This window comes from Cottoperca gobio, chromosome 1 (assembly GCF_900634415.1).
Source record: "Cottoperca gobio chromosome 1, fCotGob3.1, whole genome shotgun sequence".
Classification (NCBI taxonomy): domain Eukaryota; kingdom Metazoa; phylum Chordata; class Actinopteri; order Perciformes; family Bovichtidae; genus Cottoperca; species Cottoperca gobio.
The window spans coordinates 2035220-2054433 of NC_041355.1; the positions used below are offsets into that span (position 1 = coordinate 2035220).

The following is a 19214-nucleotide window of genomic DNA, read 5'->3' on the forward strand; positions in this document are numbered from 1 at the left end:
TGCCGTCGGTTCTCTGATTTTGAAAAAATGGACAATTCACTTCAGCTGGTGTCATGTCCCCTGTTCAAGACTCTGAAACAGCGCTTCAAGAGTTGCAATTGGAACTGATCGATCTTCAATGTGACTCTGTTTTAAAGGAGAAGTTCAACTCCCTTAAACTGGATGAGTTTTATGCTTCACTAACGGAAGCCAGGTTTCCAAACATTAGGAGGATGGCACAGAGGATGCTGGTGTTGCTTGGTTCTACCTACGTGTGTGAGCAGACGTTCAGCGTGATGAACAAATCACGCCACAGATCCCAGTTAACTGATGAACACCTCAGATCTGTCCTGAGAATTGCCCCAACCAAACTGACACCAAACTTTGATGCACTGTCAACAGCACTGTTCCCAAAATGGCTTTTACTTGTAATGTATATTAGTTCACACAAACACTCTCCATCTATTTACTACTAGCCCAGCTCATTGTGGCCTCTGAGCCAAAAAGTGTGCCCACCACTGGGATAGATAATTCTAGTCCACCCTCCAACACAGTAGGTGGCGGTCATTCATCTAAACACTGGTTGCAACCCGCCGTAAAACCAACGAAGAAGAAGAAGAAGAAGCCATGCAGCGGAAGTAAACAGTACAGGCACTATTAGCGTTAGCTCAGCTCTCTGGATGTATGAAACTAGCAAGGAGACGAGGTTGTAGTCGTTGCGTGGATGAATATTTGACTTCTAGTTAAGCAACAATGTCTTCAGTTGAGTGTTTGAGAGAGTTTGTCAACGAGCGACTAAATGCTGTTGCTGAAGAAATATTCGGAGTTTTCCAAGAAGCTGTCGTCGAGTACGAGGCAGAGATCCATCGTCAGCGCAGACTGCTGGATGTCGTTTGGAAACCGGAAATAAAGTTACACAGGATAGGTGTGTAAAACGTAATAACACAAAACGGAGCAATTGTATGTATATTTAACCCCATGTGTTTTAATAGATTACGTTACTGGTACTAATGTTTTCGCATGTCTGCAGTAGTATCCTATTCCTTTTGTTCTCTGTCCCTCCAGAGCTCCCACAGCAACATGTCTGTAAGGAGGAGGAGGTCCTCTCTGACCAGCAGCTCTGTATTCAGGAGAGGAACTCCAGTCTGGACCAAGAGGACCCAGAGCCTCCACAGATTAAAGAGGAGCAGGAGGAACTCTGCACCAGTCAGGAGGGAGAGCAGCTTGTACTGAAGCAGGAGACTGATACCTTTATGTTGACTCCTACTGATGAGGAAAGTGACCACCAGCTCCTCTCTCACAACTCTCATGTAGCTGAGAGCCAAGATCAGAAAGGAGGCAAGCATGGAGACTCAGGCTCAACTAGAACTGCAGAGCCAAATCAACAGAGTCTACATCACGAAGGCACAAGTCACAGTAACAATGTAGACAACCCTCACCTGTCAGAGATGCACTGTGATACTCACACAGGTAAACAGCCTTTCAAATGTGACACATGTGGAAAAGACTTTAAGTATAAATCATTACTAGAGATACATCTGAGAACCCACACAGGTGAGAAGCCATATTCTTGTAAAACATGTGGGAAAAGATTTCCTCAGAAATCAGCATTGAACTATCATATAAAAACCCACACAGGTGAGAAGCCGTTTGCATGCAAAACATGTGGGAAAGGATATACTCAGAAATCAGCATTGGACTATCATATAAAAACCCACACAGGTGAGAAGCCGTTTGCATGCAAAACATGTGGGGAAGCTTTCAGATTTAATGCTAACTTGAAAGTCCACATGAGAACCCACACAGGTGAGAAGCCATATTCTTGTAAAACATGTGGGAAAAGATTTCCTCATAATTCAGCATTGAACTATCATATAAAAACCCACACAGGTGAGAAGCCGTTTGCATGCAAAACATGTGGGAAAGGATATACTCAGAAATCAGCATTGGACTATCATATAAAAACCCACACAGGTGAGAAGCCGTTTGCATGCAAAACATGTGGGAAACGATATACTCAGAAATCAGCATTGGACTATCATATAAAAACCCACACAGGTGAGAAGCCGTTTGCATGCAAAACATGCGGGGAAGCTTTCAGATTTAATGCTAACTTGAAAGTCCACATGAGAACCCACACAGGTGAGAAGCCATATTCTTGTAAAACATGTGGGAAAAGATTTCCTCAGAAATCAGCATTGAACTATCATATAAGAACCCACAAAGGTGAGAAGCCGTTTGCATGCAAAACATGTGGGAAAGGATATACTCAGAAATCAGCATTGGACTATCATATAAAAACCCACACAGGTGAGAAGCCGTTTGCATGCAAAACATGTGGGGAAGCTTTCAGATTTAATGCTAACTTGAAAGTCCACATGAGAATCCACACAGATGAGAAGACATATTCTTGTAAAACATGCAAAAAGAAATTCCAGTGTAATGATAACTTGAAAGCCCACATGAGAACACATATGGGGGGGAAAAGCTGCATCACTGCAGCACAGAGGGTCCAGAGATTAAAGAGTAACAGGAGGAACTAAAAGGAGTTTGACACTCTTGACTTCAGGGTTACACTCTGTAATAAGTGTTGGATCACACACTATTTCTACACACTACCTCAGCAATGAGGTCACTGAGGTTATTTCTTCGTTAGAGGAATATTGTCCATCTGTTTTGCGTTATTGGATTGCAATGGGATAGTGCTTGATGACCTGAACGTGCAGGTGTAAATGCAGCTGTGATGGAGGACATGGCTGGTGGGATGCTGGGCTTCAGAAGCTCGTGTGTAATGCATACTGGTACATGCAGGCAGTCCCTGCACGGCTCCGCGAGCAGGAGAACTCAGCTTTAGGATTCAGGGGGATCTATTGGCAGAAATGGAATATAGTATTCATAACTGTTTTCTTTCGTCTATAATCACCTGAAACTAAGAATCGTTGTGTTTTCATTAAATTAGAATGGGCCCTTCATATCTACATGAGGAGCGTGTCCTCTTCCACTGAGACCACCATGTTGCCTCTTTAGTATCCCAGAACAGACGAAACCAAACTCTGGCTCCAGAAAGGGTCTTTCTTGTTTTTATGTTACCAGAAGCCACTGTAGGTTCTCTCAACACTTGGAAAAGGAGGTGAGCGGAGGAGTATTCAGTTAGTTGCACCTGCAACCTCACCGCTAGATGCCACTAAATCCTACATACTGGACCTTTTTAAGGGGAAAGTTAATGTTATGACTGACAATGATGAACAAACTGTTAACCAGATGAATGTTACTGCATTGTATGAAACTTTTTAATTCAACAACGATGACACTGAGCATGGATGATTGTAGCAACACTGTTAATATAATGTGTTATACTGCTGCACATTGTTTGAAGACCGACTGTGACAGAACATATTGCTGGAAAGGCCAGAAGATATAGAAGCTTAAAGAGAACGTATTCATATCACACATGTTAGTTACCAAGGTAGAATGGTGCATCACATTTTACGGTTTGTAAATAATGAATGTGTATACATTGTCTTGAAGAGATGCTATCAAGTAATTTCTTTCTAAATGGTGCAAACATATTGTGATAAAAAAAAAAAAATGTAATCCGATCAAATGTTAACGTTCATTAATATTTTCTTATTTGTTTTTTCATTTTAAATGTTGTAAATGCATTTGTATGAACATGGAGATAATGGTATGTGTTTTATTTCATGCCAAGTAATTACAATAAATGAATTTACTTCCCTTAAAGATCTCCTTTATATCTCTCGCCTAATTTCTATTTCAGTTCTCTTGTATTTCAGTTATTCAGCAGATTTATGTACAGAGAAATTAGCTAAAATGGTAATCTCAAAGCGAACATTGATTTAATACTTTTTATTAGAGAATGGGACGAGGGGTGGGGATGAACTTTGATTTTTTTTTTTTGGATGCAAACTCTTTGTCCACCAAAAATACATAAGACTGTCACTCAATTTGCAGACTTCCTCTTAAACACTATGCCCAACTTTGATCGACTTCTGAATCTTGGAGATTTTAATATTCATGTCCGCTGTCCTGCTAAGCCTCTTGTAAGTGAATTTATGCATCTGGTTGAGTCTTTAAACCTTGCTCTGCTTTCCACCGGACCTACTCACAACCTAGGCCCTCAGTTGACCTAGTGTTAGCGTCTGGTTTTCTGATCTGCAATATGGAAATAATTGATGCTTGTCTGTCAGATCATTGTGCTGTTATATTTGATACATTACATTACAGTTAATTTATCTGGCGCTTTTGTCCAAAGCGATTTACAATAAGGGCAAACAATCATGAGGATACAACTCTGAACAACAAGAATCTTGCAAGTACATTTACGTACGTTTAATTATTTAAGTGTAGTACAAAAGCTTCAAGCCAAAGCCAAATGAGATGACAAGAGCCTGGACAAGAACCTGCGTCGCATTCTGAGTCAGTCGGGGACGTATCCTCCTGATGTTGTACAAAGTGTGTCTGCAGGAGCGGGTTGTTGCAGCGATGTTGGCTCTGAAGGACAGTTGGTCGTCCAGTGTCACACCCAGATTCCTTGCAGTCCGAGTCGGGGAAACAACCCAGGAGCCGATGTTGATGGTAAGATCTTGGATGGGAGAGCCATTCACCAGAAGGAAAAGCTGTTTGGTCTTGTCAAGGTTGAGTTTCAAGTGGTGTGCGGCCATCCACTGAGAGATGCCCGCCAAACAAGCCAAGATCCGTGACCTTGGTTTCAGATCTGGGAAAAGACAGAATCAGTTGAGTGTCATCTGCGTAGCTGTGGTAGTAGAAGCCATGAGAGTGAATGACAGAGCTGAGTAAGTTGGTGTACAGAGAAAAGAGGAGGGGACCCAGGACAGAGCCCTGAGGAACCCCAGTGGTGAGTTGACGAGGGTCCGACAGAGACCCTTTCCAAGTTACCCTGTAGGTGCAGTCCTGTAGGTAGGATTTGAGCAGGGAGAGAGCATAGCCTGAGAATCCCATTTATTGGAGGGTGTAGAGGAGGATCTGGTGGTTCACTGTTTTGAACATAGCAGAAAGGTCCAGAAGGATGACACCAGAGGAGAGAGAGGCTGATCTAGCAGTATGAAGTTCCTCAGTAACAGCGATAAGGTCAGTCTCAGTTGAGTGGCCTACTTTGAAACCACATTGGTGTGGACCAAGAAGGTTGTTCTGGTGAAGGTAAGACAAGAGTTGAGTAAAGACTGCACGTTCAAGTGTTTTGGAAATAAATGGGAGAGAATGAAGAGAGAAGAGTTTGAAAGGCCAGGAGGTTGCGAACCTGCTGCAAGGTGAGAGGACAGAGGGTGTCCAGAGAGGAGGACAGAGTAGAGAGGAGAGTGTCTGTGGCACAGTTGTCAAGCATGAGTGAGAAGGAGTCAGGTGAAGGAAGGGCCGAGAGGACAGCTGAGGCAAGAGAGAGAGCGAAGGTTATGGCGGACAGGTACAGTATTTGGGGAGATAGGATAGTTAGATCGGGAGAGGGGAGATGTGAAGCGGGGTTACGGAGAGGTAAGAGGTAGAACAGTTTCTAGTGAGTATGAGGTCACGGTTATTGCCAGCTTTGTGAATAGGTGGGGGCAGGGAGAGAGAATAATTTCTGAGCCTTCCGCTTAGCCCGCCTTGTCCGCAGCCAACCTCCGGACCGCGAGAACTCTCGTTTGCTGAGCTCATGCTGCGACGACCCCCCCAGTCCTGCTGCCGGTCCTTTCCAGACCCTGACTCCTATTGCCGGACCTCCGCAGACCTCTGTTCCTGCTGCCGGATCTCCGCAGACCTCCGTTCCTGCTGCCGGACCTTCGCAGACCCCGTTCCTGCTGCCGAACATTCGCAGACCTCCATTCCTGTTGCCGTTCCTCCACGGACCCTCGTTCCTTCTCCCGGACCTCCGCAGACCCCCATACCTGTTGCGGGACTTCCGCAGACCCCCAATTCCGCTGCCAGACCTCCGCAGACATCCGCCCTAGCGTCTGCCGGACCGCTGCAGACCCCAGCTGTTCCCCAGCTGCCTCTCGAGACCCCCGTCCCTGTGCTCCCCTCGACTCTCATGACCCCAGTCCCTGTGCCCCCATCGCTTCTCGTGACCCCAGTTCCCAGGTTCCCCAGGTTCCCCTGGACTCCAGAGACCCCTGTGACTCCGCGCCAGCCTCCAGAGCAGCTTTGCCGGCCTCCAGGCCATTTTCTCCGCCGGCCTCCTGAGCGAATTCGCCAGGCTCTGGCCTGGCCTCTCCGCCGTCCTCCAGAGCGACCTCGACTGCCTCCAGAGTGGCTCCGTCCACCCCGTCCGCCTCCAGGGCAGTCCTGCCCGCTTCGCCGGCCTCCAGCCCAGTCTTGCTGGGCTCCCCCGACTTCCTGCACGGACTTCCCCTTCCAGTTTTGTTTTCTGGCCTCGTTTGCCCCTGTTCTGTTTGTTCGTGTCCTGCTCGTGTCTACCCTGTGTCTACCCGGTTTGTCTGTTCACTATTATTTTGTTACTTTGTATAAATGTTTCAGCTTTGTTTTATTAAAGCTCGCTTTTTGTTGTAAATCTTCTGCATTTGGGTCCTTTCCTGTACCATATCGTGACAGTACATACATATCTGTTCATGAAAATTTACAGCAAATCATTCAGGTATGATAAAAACCTTTATTGTATTTTTACTATTTTACAGACAAAGAGCTCACAAAGCCAAAGTGTTTGGACTTTTTGAGGCAAACCAACTGGAGAAAAACTGAGTGAGATTAATAACGTTGCTCATCTGACCTCGTATGCTCTCTCAAGACTCGTAAAGTAGTATCAAAGCAGATCAGCAATAAAACAACTAACTCACTAATTTGTTTTGTTAGTGTTTATTGTTTATAGGATACACTCAATTGAATAATATCTAAAGAACAATATCCAGTAATATTACAGGGCAGTGGTTCGTTCTCTGAAACTTAAAGTTAAATTGTAAAAAAAGTAGGCCTACTCATTTTACACAAACATGATATTGTGTAATGCTACAACAGCTTAAATGATTCGTATTTTATTTACTGGTGCTCACTTTGCTTACTCAGTGAATATCTTTTATATACATGTATATGTTTTTTTTTTTTACTCGTTAAACATCATTTCTGCTTGAATGTTTTTGTTGGAGTGGCTTTCTGACAATACAATCTACATTTTGGGGGAAGAATTGAGGTATGCAACCAAGTACATCATAGCTTAAAAGCCTTAACCCAAGTTTAACGACCAACTATTTTGGGTCATGACTATAACTTTAATCCAAGAACAGTTCACCGTTGTAAAAGTACAGTATTTTCTTTGTATTTTCTACACCACACCTTTTGATCTGAGTAAAACTCACATCACCCGTGGAAAACCCAATCCACCCAAGCAGACAACACACAAAGGCTCGAGATGGATAACCGAACACTCAACTGTGAGGTTACACTGTTGAACACTAAGGTAGCCTTGAGAGCTAAAATCCTGTCCCACTCGTCTGGATAGGAGGCAGAACTTGAACTCTCTATTGCCTGAAAAGATGAAAAAGCATCACCATTCAAAAAAACAAAACACTGCCCCCAGGGAGAGAGCATACCATAATGCTTTCTTGGAAGCTGTTTCCAAACCTTTCAAGGCTACCCCTAACTCTACGTGTGAACTCTGGAGTCAAGGGGTTGGAGATGTCTTTTCCCTTTAACATCCTGCACATGTCCAGCACCTGTCTCCTGAGATACTGCGACTGTGGGTGTTGGTGATACTGACTGTGTTTTTTAAAGCCAGCTCCACCCTGTCACAGTGGATATCAGCCTGAGTGATCAACCACCACTTCATCACTCCCAGAAAGTGCCATACTTTCCACTGTATTTCACCATACATGGTATCACGTGGCGGGGAAACGATTATTCTTCTAACTCCTGGGACAATCTCAGTTATCATCATCTTTATGATGTGATTGTAGAGGAGATCACTAAGTTCTTTTGTGAATGCCGAGAGTTTGCCATTAGAAATATCCTGTAATCTACGAAACATAGCCTCGTTTCTACCTTGTTGTTTCTCACCATCCTCTGTCACATGCAGAGAGTCAACATCAGCAGCGACGGACTGCAGTAAATTCATGCTTTCAGCTTCGTAGTCAGGGTAGAATTTTGTCTTCAGTTGTGCGAAGATGTGATGTATTGACAGTTTGGCAAACCGTTTGACAAGAAAGTTGTTTATCTTGTGTTCCACATGTGTCACAATCTTGGTTTCTGTTTCCTGTTTTATTTTTGAAATGTTCCCTTCCCCTTGTGTCATGTCTGATATTACTTCCTGCCCTTGTGTTTCCTGCCTTACTCCCCAGGTGTGTCTCGTTCCCTTAATTAGTTTCCTCCTGTGTATTTGCCTTTCTCTCCCAGCTGTGTCTCGTTCCCTCATTTAGTGTCTGTGTATATATCCCTGTCTGTCTCAGTGCTCTCTGTGGGATTGTCATTCATGTTACGTGTTTGTTACCGGCACCATGTCTGCCCGTATATGCCTGTTCGTGGTCTGCGCAGTCTGCTCAGCCTGTTCCTTGTCCTGCTCGCCCCCTGATTGGTTTTGTTATTTTATATTTCTGTATGTTTATTAGCTTTTGTCAATAAAGCTCTCTTTTGGTTAAAATCATCATCTGCGTCCTGCAATTGGGTCCTCACCTTCACCGAACCGTGACACACTCCTTTCAAGGACAGTTTCTCTCTGGATTCACTCGTAGCATCTTTCTCTTCCAGACTCTTAACCTCTTCAACAATTAACTGGCCGATGTCCTCCGCAATAATTTCAATCTCCTGGGAGGTGTGAGATTGCAGCAGTTCATACTCAGAGTCCATCACATCATTCAGAAGAGGTACTGTGATTTCACTGACCTTTTCTAATTATTTCCTGGACAGCTTTATTTGTTGCAATCACAATGCTGTCCTCTGAACTTCTTGAGACCTTTTCTGATTCCACAGATTTGGCTGCTGACTGGCAGCGTTTATCACAGTTTGCGGTGTCCTGACTTATTCTCGACCTCCGTGATCGAGGTATGCGGAAAGTGTTCGTTAAAAACGATGCCAAAACGTCTGGTAACTCATTTTTAACCAAATAGTCTTATGTAGTTACTGTGTGGTTCAACCTGAACATTTAGGTCAAGGCAAATGTAGTCAAACACATGTCCTCTTACTGCATTATTGTTGCTGGAATCCAATAATATCATATTGTACTGTCTTTTGCTAATAGCATAAGCTAGCAAACTAGTTAAACCCAATCAAATAAAACCAAAAATACTGAATTAATGTTATACTGTGTAATTCCTGCACATGGTTGAGATGTTTTGAATACATTTATTTTTCACATTATAGTGTAATTGATGAATACATGAATTATAGTTAATTAATTCATTATAGTTAATAATTACTCGCCCAAAAGCTAGTGATGTGTCGTGGCAAAGTAGCTCAGAAGCTTTACCTGAGAACAGGTAGGATTACATTTAGAGGCCACTTTATTGGGCACACCTGTACAATCTAATGCAGTCCAGAACAACAGCCCTGCCTTAACATCTACCTTTATTCACCTTTGTTTCTGATATTCTAACCCCTTTGGCATGTAAGGGAAGAATGAAGAGAGAGGTTGTTCCCTGGTGGATAGGAGTGTGGTACAGCAGTCAAAGAAAGCAATAAGGTTCTCAGGATTTTAAAAAGAACTCGTCATTTTCAGAGTTTAATTAAATATAAGCAAGCACAAGCAAAGGTTAGACAAACTATACGTGAAGTAAAAATGTAAAGCTGGCAGATTTCTTTTGTAATACGATTGCGAGATCAACTCCTGTGGGAGATGTTTGGAACATGATTAGGAGCATGAGATGAGTAAGAAGGGATTGGCAACATCCAGTGTTGAAGATGGGAAACATCAAGGAACATCAGGAAACAGCCGTTTCTGATGAAGAGAAGGCAGAGTTGATGGCGAAAGTGCTCTTTCAAATCCATAGTTCAGATAACTTGACTGAAGAGGGAAAGAAAGGAAGGGAAATTACCAGAGCAGCTCATCCTGGAATAATAATAATTAAGAGAAGAGATGATATGAACAGTACAACAGATGCTCCATTTACTTTTGAAAGAAATCAAGAGAGTAATATCTTATTTGGGACTAACATCTGAAGGATGAAATCTGGTATGTACTGCCAAAGCATTTAGGACATTTAGCATCTAGGAGGTTGCTAGGTTTTTATAACAAAGTATAGAAAGTGGGAAAATTACCGAAGGGTTGGAAAGAGGCAGCGATTATTCCTATTAGGAAACCAGGCCAGGACCCATCCAGTCCAATGAACTACAGGCCAATAGCTCTAACATCACACAGAGGAAAAATAATGGAAAGAATGATTTACATAAAAAGATTAAAGATTTTTTTATTTGATAGATTTATACAAGTCAGAATTGGGACAGCCTTATTAGAAATGTATTTGGTAGAAAAGGGTACTCCTCAGGGCAGTATCATTAGCACAATTCTCTTTTCCATTATGATGGACGGTCACTGTTTGCTGATGATGGGACCTTGTGGAAAAGAGGAAAGAACAGCAATCATATTATGGGAAAAATACAAGAGGCAGTTAATGTGGTTGAAAAGTGGTCATTTTCGTGGGGATTCAAGTTATCAATAGGAAAACAGAACAACAGTATTGTTCACCAGAAAAAGAGGGGTTGATGCATAGATAAAGATGTATGGACAACGGATAGAACGAGTGAAAGTTTTCAGATGCTTAGGTATGTGGTTGGATGCAGAGCTAACATAGAGTGAACATATTATAAGATAAACACCAACAAGTGTAAAAAGATATTGAATGTAATGAGATGTCTAACAAGATCAGATTGGGGAACTAGCAGGTGCTAGCTAGGTGGTGATGGCCTAGTGGTCTAGTGGTGACTTCCAAACTGAACACAAAGTGATTGTGAGTTCAAAACCAGGGCTGCCAACATTGTACCCCTGAGCATGGTACTTGACCCTGAGTTGCTCCAAGGGGACTGTCCCTCTAGTTAGTTCACTGTAAGTAGCTCTGGATAAGAGCGTCTGCTAAATAATAATAATATTAATACATTTTATTTGTAAAGTGCCTTTCCAAGCTAAAAGCAATCTCAAGGCGCTACAATGCAGGACAACAACAACAACAACAACAACAACAGACATAAGATTTTACTGAAAGGCTTTTTTGAAAAGAAAGGTTTTTAGGCTCTTCTTGAAGGAGTCGGTGGCATGTGGAGCCCTCAGGTGTTCTGGGAGGGAATTCCACAGGTGAGGAGCGGCTGAGCAGAAGGCCTGATCGCCCATGGTGCGGAGCTTGGTCCTGGGGGGGTGGAGTAAGGTTTTTTTAGTGGAGCGGAGGTTGCGTGTGGAGGTTTGTTGAGGGAGGAGTTCCTTGAGGTACGGAGGAGCATTTCCATGTATGCACTGATGGGTGAGTAGGGAAATTTTGTATTTGATCTTGAATGCGACAGGAAGCCAGTGGAGGGAGTGGAGAAAGTGTGATGTGATTATATTTTCGCACCCTCATCAGGATCCTAGCGGCGCTGTTCTGGATATATTGAAGCTTTTGAAGGCTCCCGCTTGGAATCCCGATAAAGAGAGCGTTACAGTAGTCCAACCTTGAGGAGACAAAGGCGTGGACGAGTTGTTCAGCATCTGACAGGGAGAGTGTGAGGCGGAGTTTTGCAATGTTCCTGAGGTGGTAGAAGGAGGTCTTGCACAGATGTTTGATGTGGGTGTCAAAGGTCAGATGAGGGTCAAATCTTACACCCAGGTTGGTAACTGATGGTGATCGGAGGATGTCTTATCCAGAAAAAGTGATGTGGGTTATGGGGGAAGACTGGAACTGGTGTGGTTAAAATAGCCTCTGTTTTGAGCTACAGTATATCTCAAAAGTGAGTACACCCTTTAGATTTTTGCAAATATTCTGTTATATCCTTTCAGGGGATAACATTATCCTACTGAAAACTCATTTTCATGGTGTTGGCAATCTTCTTATAGCCAAGGCCATCTTTGTGAAGCGCAATAATCCTTTTTTTCAGCCGCTCAGAGAGTTCCTTGCCATGAGGTGCCATGTTGTCCAGCATTCAGAGAGAATTGTGCCCAAAACACCAAATTTAACAGCCTTGCTTATCATTTACACCTGAATCCTTGTAACACTAACGAGTCACATGACACCAGGGCGGGAAAACAACATCATTGGGCACAATTAGGACATGTTCACTATGGGGTGTACTCACTTTTGTTGCCAGCTGTTTAGACATTAACAGCTGTGTACTGAGTAATTTTCAAAGGACAATAAATCTATACTGTTATTCAAGCAGCACACTGACTACTTTAAGTTATATCAAAGTTTCAGTAGGATAATGTTATCCCCTGAAAGGATATAACAGAATATTTGCAAAAATCTAAAGGGTGTACTCACTTTTGAGATATACTGTATTTAGTTGAAGGACATTTTCTTTCATCCAAGCCTTTATCTCCTCAAGGCAGGTGTTTAATGATGTTGATGATGATGATGAAGATGTCGACAGTGGGGCTGCATGTGGCATTGTGTCGGTTTTTATATATAGCTGTGTGTCATCAGCGTAGCAATGGAATGGTATTCCATGCTGGCTAATGACACGGCCACGGGGCAGAAAGGGTGAACAGAGTGGGGCCGAGAACCGACCCTTGAGGGACACCACAGGTTACTGGGTGTATCTGGGAACGTGCACCTCCCAAGGATACATATTCTGTTCTTACAGCGAGGTAGGACTGGAACCAGCTCAGGGCGGAGTCAGAGAGTCCGATGGTGTAATGGAGGCACTGAAGGAGGATCTGATGGTCGACCGTGTCGAACGCTGCAGTCAGATCCAGGAGGATGAGTAGAGATGGGGAGCCAGCGTCAGCCGACATCAGCAGGTTGTTTGTGACCATGACCAGAGCTGTTTCAGTGCTGTGGGCGGAACGGAAACCGGAGTGGAATTTCTCAAAGAGGCAGTTGGCTTTGACTATGGTCCTGAAGCTGGGCTGCAACTACTTTTTCCAATACCTTTGATAAAAATGGCAGGTTGGAAATGGGCCTGTAGTTGGTGAGGATATCCGGGTCTAAGGTGGTCTGATGACGGCAGTTTTCAGAGAAGATGGGACATGACCAGTCTGGAGCTAGAGGTTGATGACTTGGGTGATCAGGGGGCTTGGAGCACAAATGTTGGATTTTACCAGGGCTGTGGGAAAAGGGTCCAGTGCGCAGGTGGAAGGTTTCATCCTGCGGATGATGTCCTCAACCTCTTGCTGAAAGATCTCCAAGAAGACGCGAAGAGGCGGGAAAATCCCAGGCTGTGGGTTGACAGTAGGGACAGACTGAGTGGAGGAGCTGGAGAGAAAAGAGCGGATGGTGTCGACTTTAGTTTTGAAGAAAGTAATAAAGCTATTGCACTGCTCTTCTGTGGTGTCGGTGTGTGAAAGAGTTTGTGGCCTGAGGAGATGACTTATGGTGGAGAACAACTGCTTGGAGTTTCCAGGGTTTTTATTGATGATATTGGAGTAGAACTGTGTCTGTGCGTTTCTGAGTGACTCTGAGTAGGCTTTTTGGTGTTCTTAATAGGCTAATCTATGAACACTGAGTCCAGATTTTGCGAAACGCCTCTCCAGTACACGCCCAGCTGCCTTCATGTTCCGTAGCTCTGAAGTGAACCAGGGGGCTGAGCGTGAGAAGGTGACTGTCCGAGTTTTCATGGGAGTGTGGAGATCCAGGATATTGCTCAGTGTTCTATTGTAGAAATCCACTGATTCACTGACTGTTGTGAAATTTGCAGAGGGGATTTGCTGGAGGTCCAATATCATGATGTCTGTGTTGATGTTTTTAAGATTTCTGAAGTGAATTTGGCATTTGGGCTTGGTCTGGTGAGACAATTTCAACTCCATTGAGATGACCTTGTGATCAGACACTCCCAGATCGTACACCAACAGATTTTTAATGGGGACTGAGTCAGTGATGATCAGGTCGAGCTGGTGCCCCTTGGTGTGTGTGGGGAAGGGGGGTTTGCATTTAAATGCAAGACATTCAAATGAGGACAGGTCAGGCAGAGAGATGGGGGTAAATTTGAGGTCACTGTGGTGTATTAGGGCTAAGCCGCCACCGCGACCAGTACGGCGGGCTTTCTTCAGGTAATTATAGCCAGGAGGACAGGCTTCATTTAGGGCAAAATAGGCCTCACGCTGATGCCAGGTCTCAGTAAGACACATGAAGTCAATCCCCTTGTAATCATGTATGAGACAGGATTTACTTGTGAGAGATAGTGTGTTAAATAGTTATATTTTGAGGCTTGACGGAGAGGTTGACCTGTAATGTAATAATAATGTCATGTAGCAGATAGGTTATAAAACATCTTTATCCATCGCTGATTAGATCAGTGTTAGATTATGGGTGTGTTTCTTATGGTTCAGCTGCAAAAACGTAATTAAGAAAGTTGGAAGTGGTAAAAGCTCAAGGTTTGAGACTTTGTTGTGGTGCTTTCTAAACTACTCCAGTTCTACAGGTTGAGATGGGTGAAATGCCGTTACCTATTAGACGCAAACAGTTAATGATGCATTACTGGGCAAATCTTCAAAGGTCGACATCCAACTACAAAGATACTTCTCCCTTAAGGAAATTGTGGACACATTAGCCAAAATGCTCTGAAACATAGATAAATCATGGACATTCCACTCAGTAATTCTGAAGCCAAAGGAATAATCAAAAGAAGCATAATTAAGGAGTGGCAACACAGTTGGGATACAGGAAACACAGGACGACAACTTTATACATTACAGCGAAGTGTTCACAGTGAGGACAGCTAGAAGGAGCACTAAAGAGAACAGCTTAACGAGGCTGAGAGTAGGACAATCCAGACTTAATGAAACACTGCACTTCATAAGGAAACCTCCCTCAGGATTATGTGAGCACTTTCAAGTAGAGGAATCAGTGGAGCATGTCATTTTTCACTGCCAAAAATACTGTTGAGAACGAGAGAGTAAAAAGAGAAATCAGGAAGCTTGGAGGGAAAGAACTGAGTCTTAAACACGTATTGGACATTGGGTTAGGGAGACTAGTGTGAAGTAAATAAACTCCTGATTGTATTGTGTCACACTTAATGATTATCACATGTACTTGTCCACCTCAATCAAAATGTATTATTGCACAACATGTATTTCTGCACAAATGTATAATGAGCACTATATTAGTTAGGAATGTGAAGCACTGTAGGTTCTCTTCAAAGAGTTTCAGGTCTACCTCCATCTCGTCACAACAAGACTGCCCATCAAGGGGCATAACCGCGCCAACATGGACCAATGAGAGACGACGACACCCTTCTGTAGAGAATATAGCAAAATGTTTATGATGTTTTTGTACCACTTTCACTTTTACCAACAGACAGCTAACTGGCTCTTTATTGATTCGGACTGTGGACTTGGTGTGTGAAAGTGTCCTCGGCTGAGGGTATTTTTGAAATGCTGTCACCATCACTTTAAATAAATAAGTATCTTGATCATCTAGAAGTTTACTGGATTCTTTTGAAAGGCAATCACAGCGCCCTTTGGGCTTCAAAACCCAACACTAGTCCAATATTTGAAAGAAACTGAGTTTATCAATAGAATTTAATTTACAGTGAAGTGTATTTTTCTTCTTTCTTTTTTTAAGGGATAGCTGATTCCAGTCCACCCTCCAACACAGTAGGTGGCGGTCATTCATCTTAACGCTGGCTGCTACCCGCCGTAAAACCAACGAAGAAGACAAAAAAGAAGCCATGCAGCGGAAGTAAACAGTACAGGCACTATTAGCGTTAGCTCAGCTCTCTGGATGTATGAAACTAGCAGGGAGACGATGTTGTAGTCGTTGCGTGGATGAATATTTGACTTCTAGTTAAGCAACAATGTCTTCAGTTGAGTGTTTGAGAGAGTTTGTCAACGAGCGACTAAATGCTGCTGCTGAAGAAATATTCAGAGTTTTCCAAGAAGCTGTCGTCGAGTACGAGGCAGAGATCCATCGTCAGCGCAGACTGCTGGATGTCGTTTGGAAACCCGAAATAAAGTTACACAGGATAGGTGTGTAAAACGTAATAACACAAAACGGTGGAATTGTATGTATATTTAACCCCATGTGTTTTAATAGGTTAGGTTACTGGTACTAATTTGCTCGCATGTCTGCAGTAGTATCCTATTCCTTTTGTTCTCTGTCCCTCCAGAGCTCCCACAGCAACATGTCTGTAAGGAGGAGGAGGTCCTCTCTGACCAGCAGCTCTGTATTCAGGAGAGGAACTCCAGTCTGGACCAAGAGGACCCAGAGCCTCCACAGATTAAAGAGGAGCAGGAGGAACTCTGCACCAGTCAGGAGGGAGAGCAGCTTGTACTGAAGCAGGAGACTGATACCTTTATGTTGACTCCTACTGATGAGGAAAGTGACCACCAGCTCCTCTTTCACAACTCTCATGTAGCTGAGCGCCAAGATCAGAAAGGAGGCAAGCATGGAGACTCAGGCTCAACTAGAACTGCAGAGCCAAATCAACAGAGTCTACATCACGAAAGCACAAGTCACAGTAACAATGTAGACAACCCTCACCTGTCAGAGATGCACTGTGATACTCACACAGGTAAACAGCCTTTAAAATGTGACACATGTGGAAAAGACTTTCAGTATAAATCAAAACTAGAGAGACATCTGAGAATCCACACAGGAGCGAAGCGCTTTGCATGCAAAACATGTGGGAGAGCTTTCAGAAATAATGCTCACTTGAAAGAGCACATGATAACCCACACAGGTGAGAAGCCATATTCTTGCAAAACATGTGGGAAAAGATTTACTCAGAAATCAACATTGAAATCTCATATAAGAATCCACACAAGGGAGAAGCTGTTTGCATGCAAAACATGTGGGAGAGCTTTCCCATATAATTGTCACTTGACAGTACACATGAGAATCCACACAGGTGAGAAGCTGTTTGCATGCAAAACATGTGGGAAAGCTTTTAGAATTCGTAGTAACTTGACACGCCACATCAGATGCCACACAGGAGAGAAGCCATATTCCTGCAACACGTGTGGGAAAATATTTACTCAGAAATCAGCATTGAACTCTCATATAAGAATCCACACACAGGAGAAGCCGTTTGCATGCAAAACATGTGGGAAAGCTTTTACAATTCGTAGTAACTTGGTAATCCACACGAGAATCCACACAGGAGAAAAGCCATATTTCTGCAACACGTGTGGGAAAACATTTCCTCAGAAATCAGAATTGAATCGTCATATAAGAACCCACACAGGTGAGAGGCCATATTCTTGTAAAACATGCAAAAAAAAATTCCAGCGTAATGATACCTTGAAAGCCCACATGAGAACTCACATGGGGGGAAAAGCTGCATCACTGCAGCACAGAGGGTCCAGAGATTAAAGAGTAACAGGAGGAACTAAAAGGAGTTTGACACTCTTGACTTCAGGGTTACACTCTGTAATAAGTGTTGGATCACACACTATTTCTATACACTACCTCAGCAATGAGGTCACTGAGGTTATTTCTTCTCCTGCTCTGCGAGCAGGAGAACTCAGCTTTAGGATTCAGGGGGATCTATTGGCAGAAATGGAATATAGTATTCATAACTATGTTTTCTTTCGTCTATAATCACCTGAAACTAAGAATCGTTGTGTTTTCATTCAATTAGAATGAGCCCTTCATATCTACATGAGGAGCGTGTCCTCTTCCACTGAGACCACCATGTTGCCTCTTTAGTATCCCAGAACAGACAAACCAAACTCTGGCTCCAGAAAGGGTCTTTGCTGTTTTTACGTTACCAGAAGCCACTGTAGGTTCTCTCAACGCTTGGAAAAGGAGGTGAGCGGAGGAGTATTCAGTTAGTTGCACCTGCAACCTCACCGCTAGATGCCACTAAATCCTACACACTGGACCTTTTTTAAGGGGAAAGTTAATGTAACTGACAATGATGAACAAACTGTTAACCAAGATGAATGTTACTGCATTGTATGAAACTTTTTAATTCAACAACGATGACACTGAGCATGGATGATTGTAGCAACACTGTTCACATAATGTGTTATACTGCTGCACATTGTTTGAAGACCGACTGTGACAGAACATATTGCTGGAAAGGCCAGAAGATATAGAAGCTTAAAGAGAACGTATTCATATCACACATGTTTGTTACCAAGGTAGAATGGTGCATCACATTTTACGGTTTGTAAATAATGAATGTGTGTAAACATTGTCTTGAAGAGATGCTATCAAGTAATTTCTTTCTAAATGGTGCAAACATATTGTGATAAATAAAAAAAATGTAATCCGATCAAATGTTAACGTTCATTAATATTTTCTTATTTGTTTTTTCATTTTAAATTTTGTAAATGCATTTGTATGAACATGGAGATAATGGTATGTGTTGTATTTCATGCCAAGTAATTACAATAAATGAATTTACTTCCCTTAAAGATCTCCTTTATATCTCTCGCCTAATTTCTATTTCAGTTCTCTTGTATTTCAGTTATTCAGCAGATTTATGTACAGAGAAATTAGCTAAAATGGTAATCTCAAAGCGAACATTGATTTAATACTTTTTATTAGAGAATGGGACGATGAGTTGGGGATGAACTTTGATTTTTTTTTTTGGGATGCAAACTCTTCGTCCACCAAAAATACATAAGACTGTCACTCAATTTGCAGACTTCCTCTTAAACACTATGCCCAACTTTGATCGACTTCTGAATCTTGGAGATTTTAATATTCATGTCCGCTGTCCTGCTAAGCCTCTTGTAAGTGAATTTATGCATCTGGTTGAGTCTTTAAACCTTGCTCTGCTTTCCACCGGACATACTCACAACCTAGGCCCTCAGTTGACAGTAGGGTGAGCATCTGGTTTTCTGATCTGCAATATGGAAATAATTGATGCTTGTCTGTCAGATCATTGTGCTGTTATATTTGATACATTACATTACAGTTAATTTATCTGGCGCTTTTGTCCAAAGCGATTTACAATAAGTGCAAACTATCATGAGGATACAACTCCGAACAACAAGAATCTTGTAAGTACATTTACGTACGTTTAATTATTTAAGTGCAGTACAAAAGCTTCAAGCCAAAGCCAAATAAGATGACAAGAGCCTGGACAAGAACCTGCGTCGCATTCTGAGTCAGTCGGGGACGTATCCTCCTGATGTTGTACAAAGTGTGTCTGCAGGAGCGGGTTGTTGCAGCGATGTTGGCTCTGAAGGACAGTTGGTCGTCCAGTGT

The 19214-nt window shown here is 42.9% G+C and overlaps 1 protein-coding gene across 2 annotated transcripts; it reads left to right on the forward strand.

Moving 5' to 3' along the window:
* The first annotated feature begins 1218 nt into the window (after positions 1-1218).
* LOC115004567 (zinc finger protein 26-like) lies at positions 1219-18254 on the forward strand. Of its 2 annotated transcripts, none has more exons than XM_029426341.1 (2): positions 1219-2453; positions 16563-18254. In XM_029426341.1, exons 1-2 carry the CDS (start codon positions 1233-1235, stop codon positions 17364-17366), a joined length of 2025 nt encoding a protein of 674 aa, XP_029282201.1. In that variant the 5' UTR covers positions 1219-1232; the 3' UTR covers positions 17367-18254. The 2 variants fall into 2 exon arrangements, with proteins under 2 accessions (XP_029282201.1, XP_029282130.1); XM_029426270.1 differs by having other exon boundaries at positions 1219-1449; positions 16162-18254.
* Positions 18255-19214: the final 960 nt, after the last annotated feature.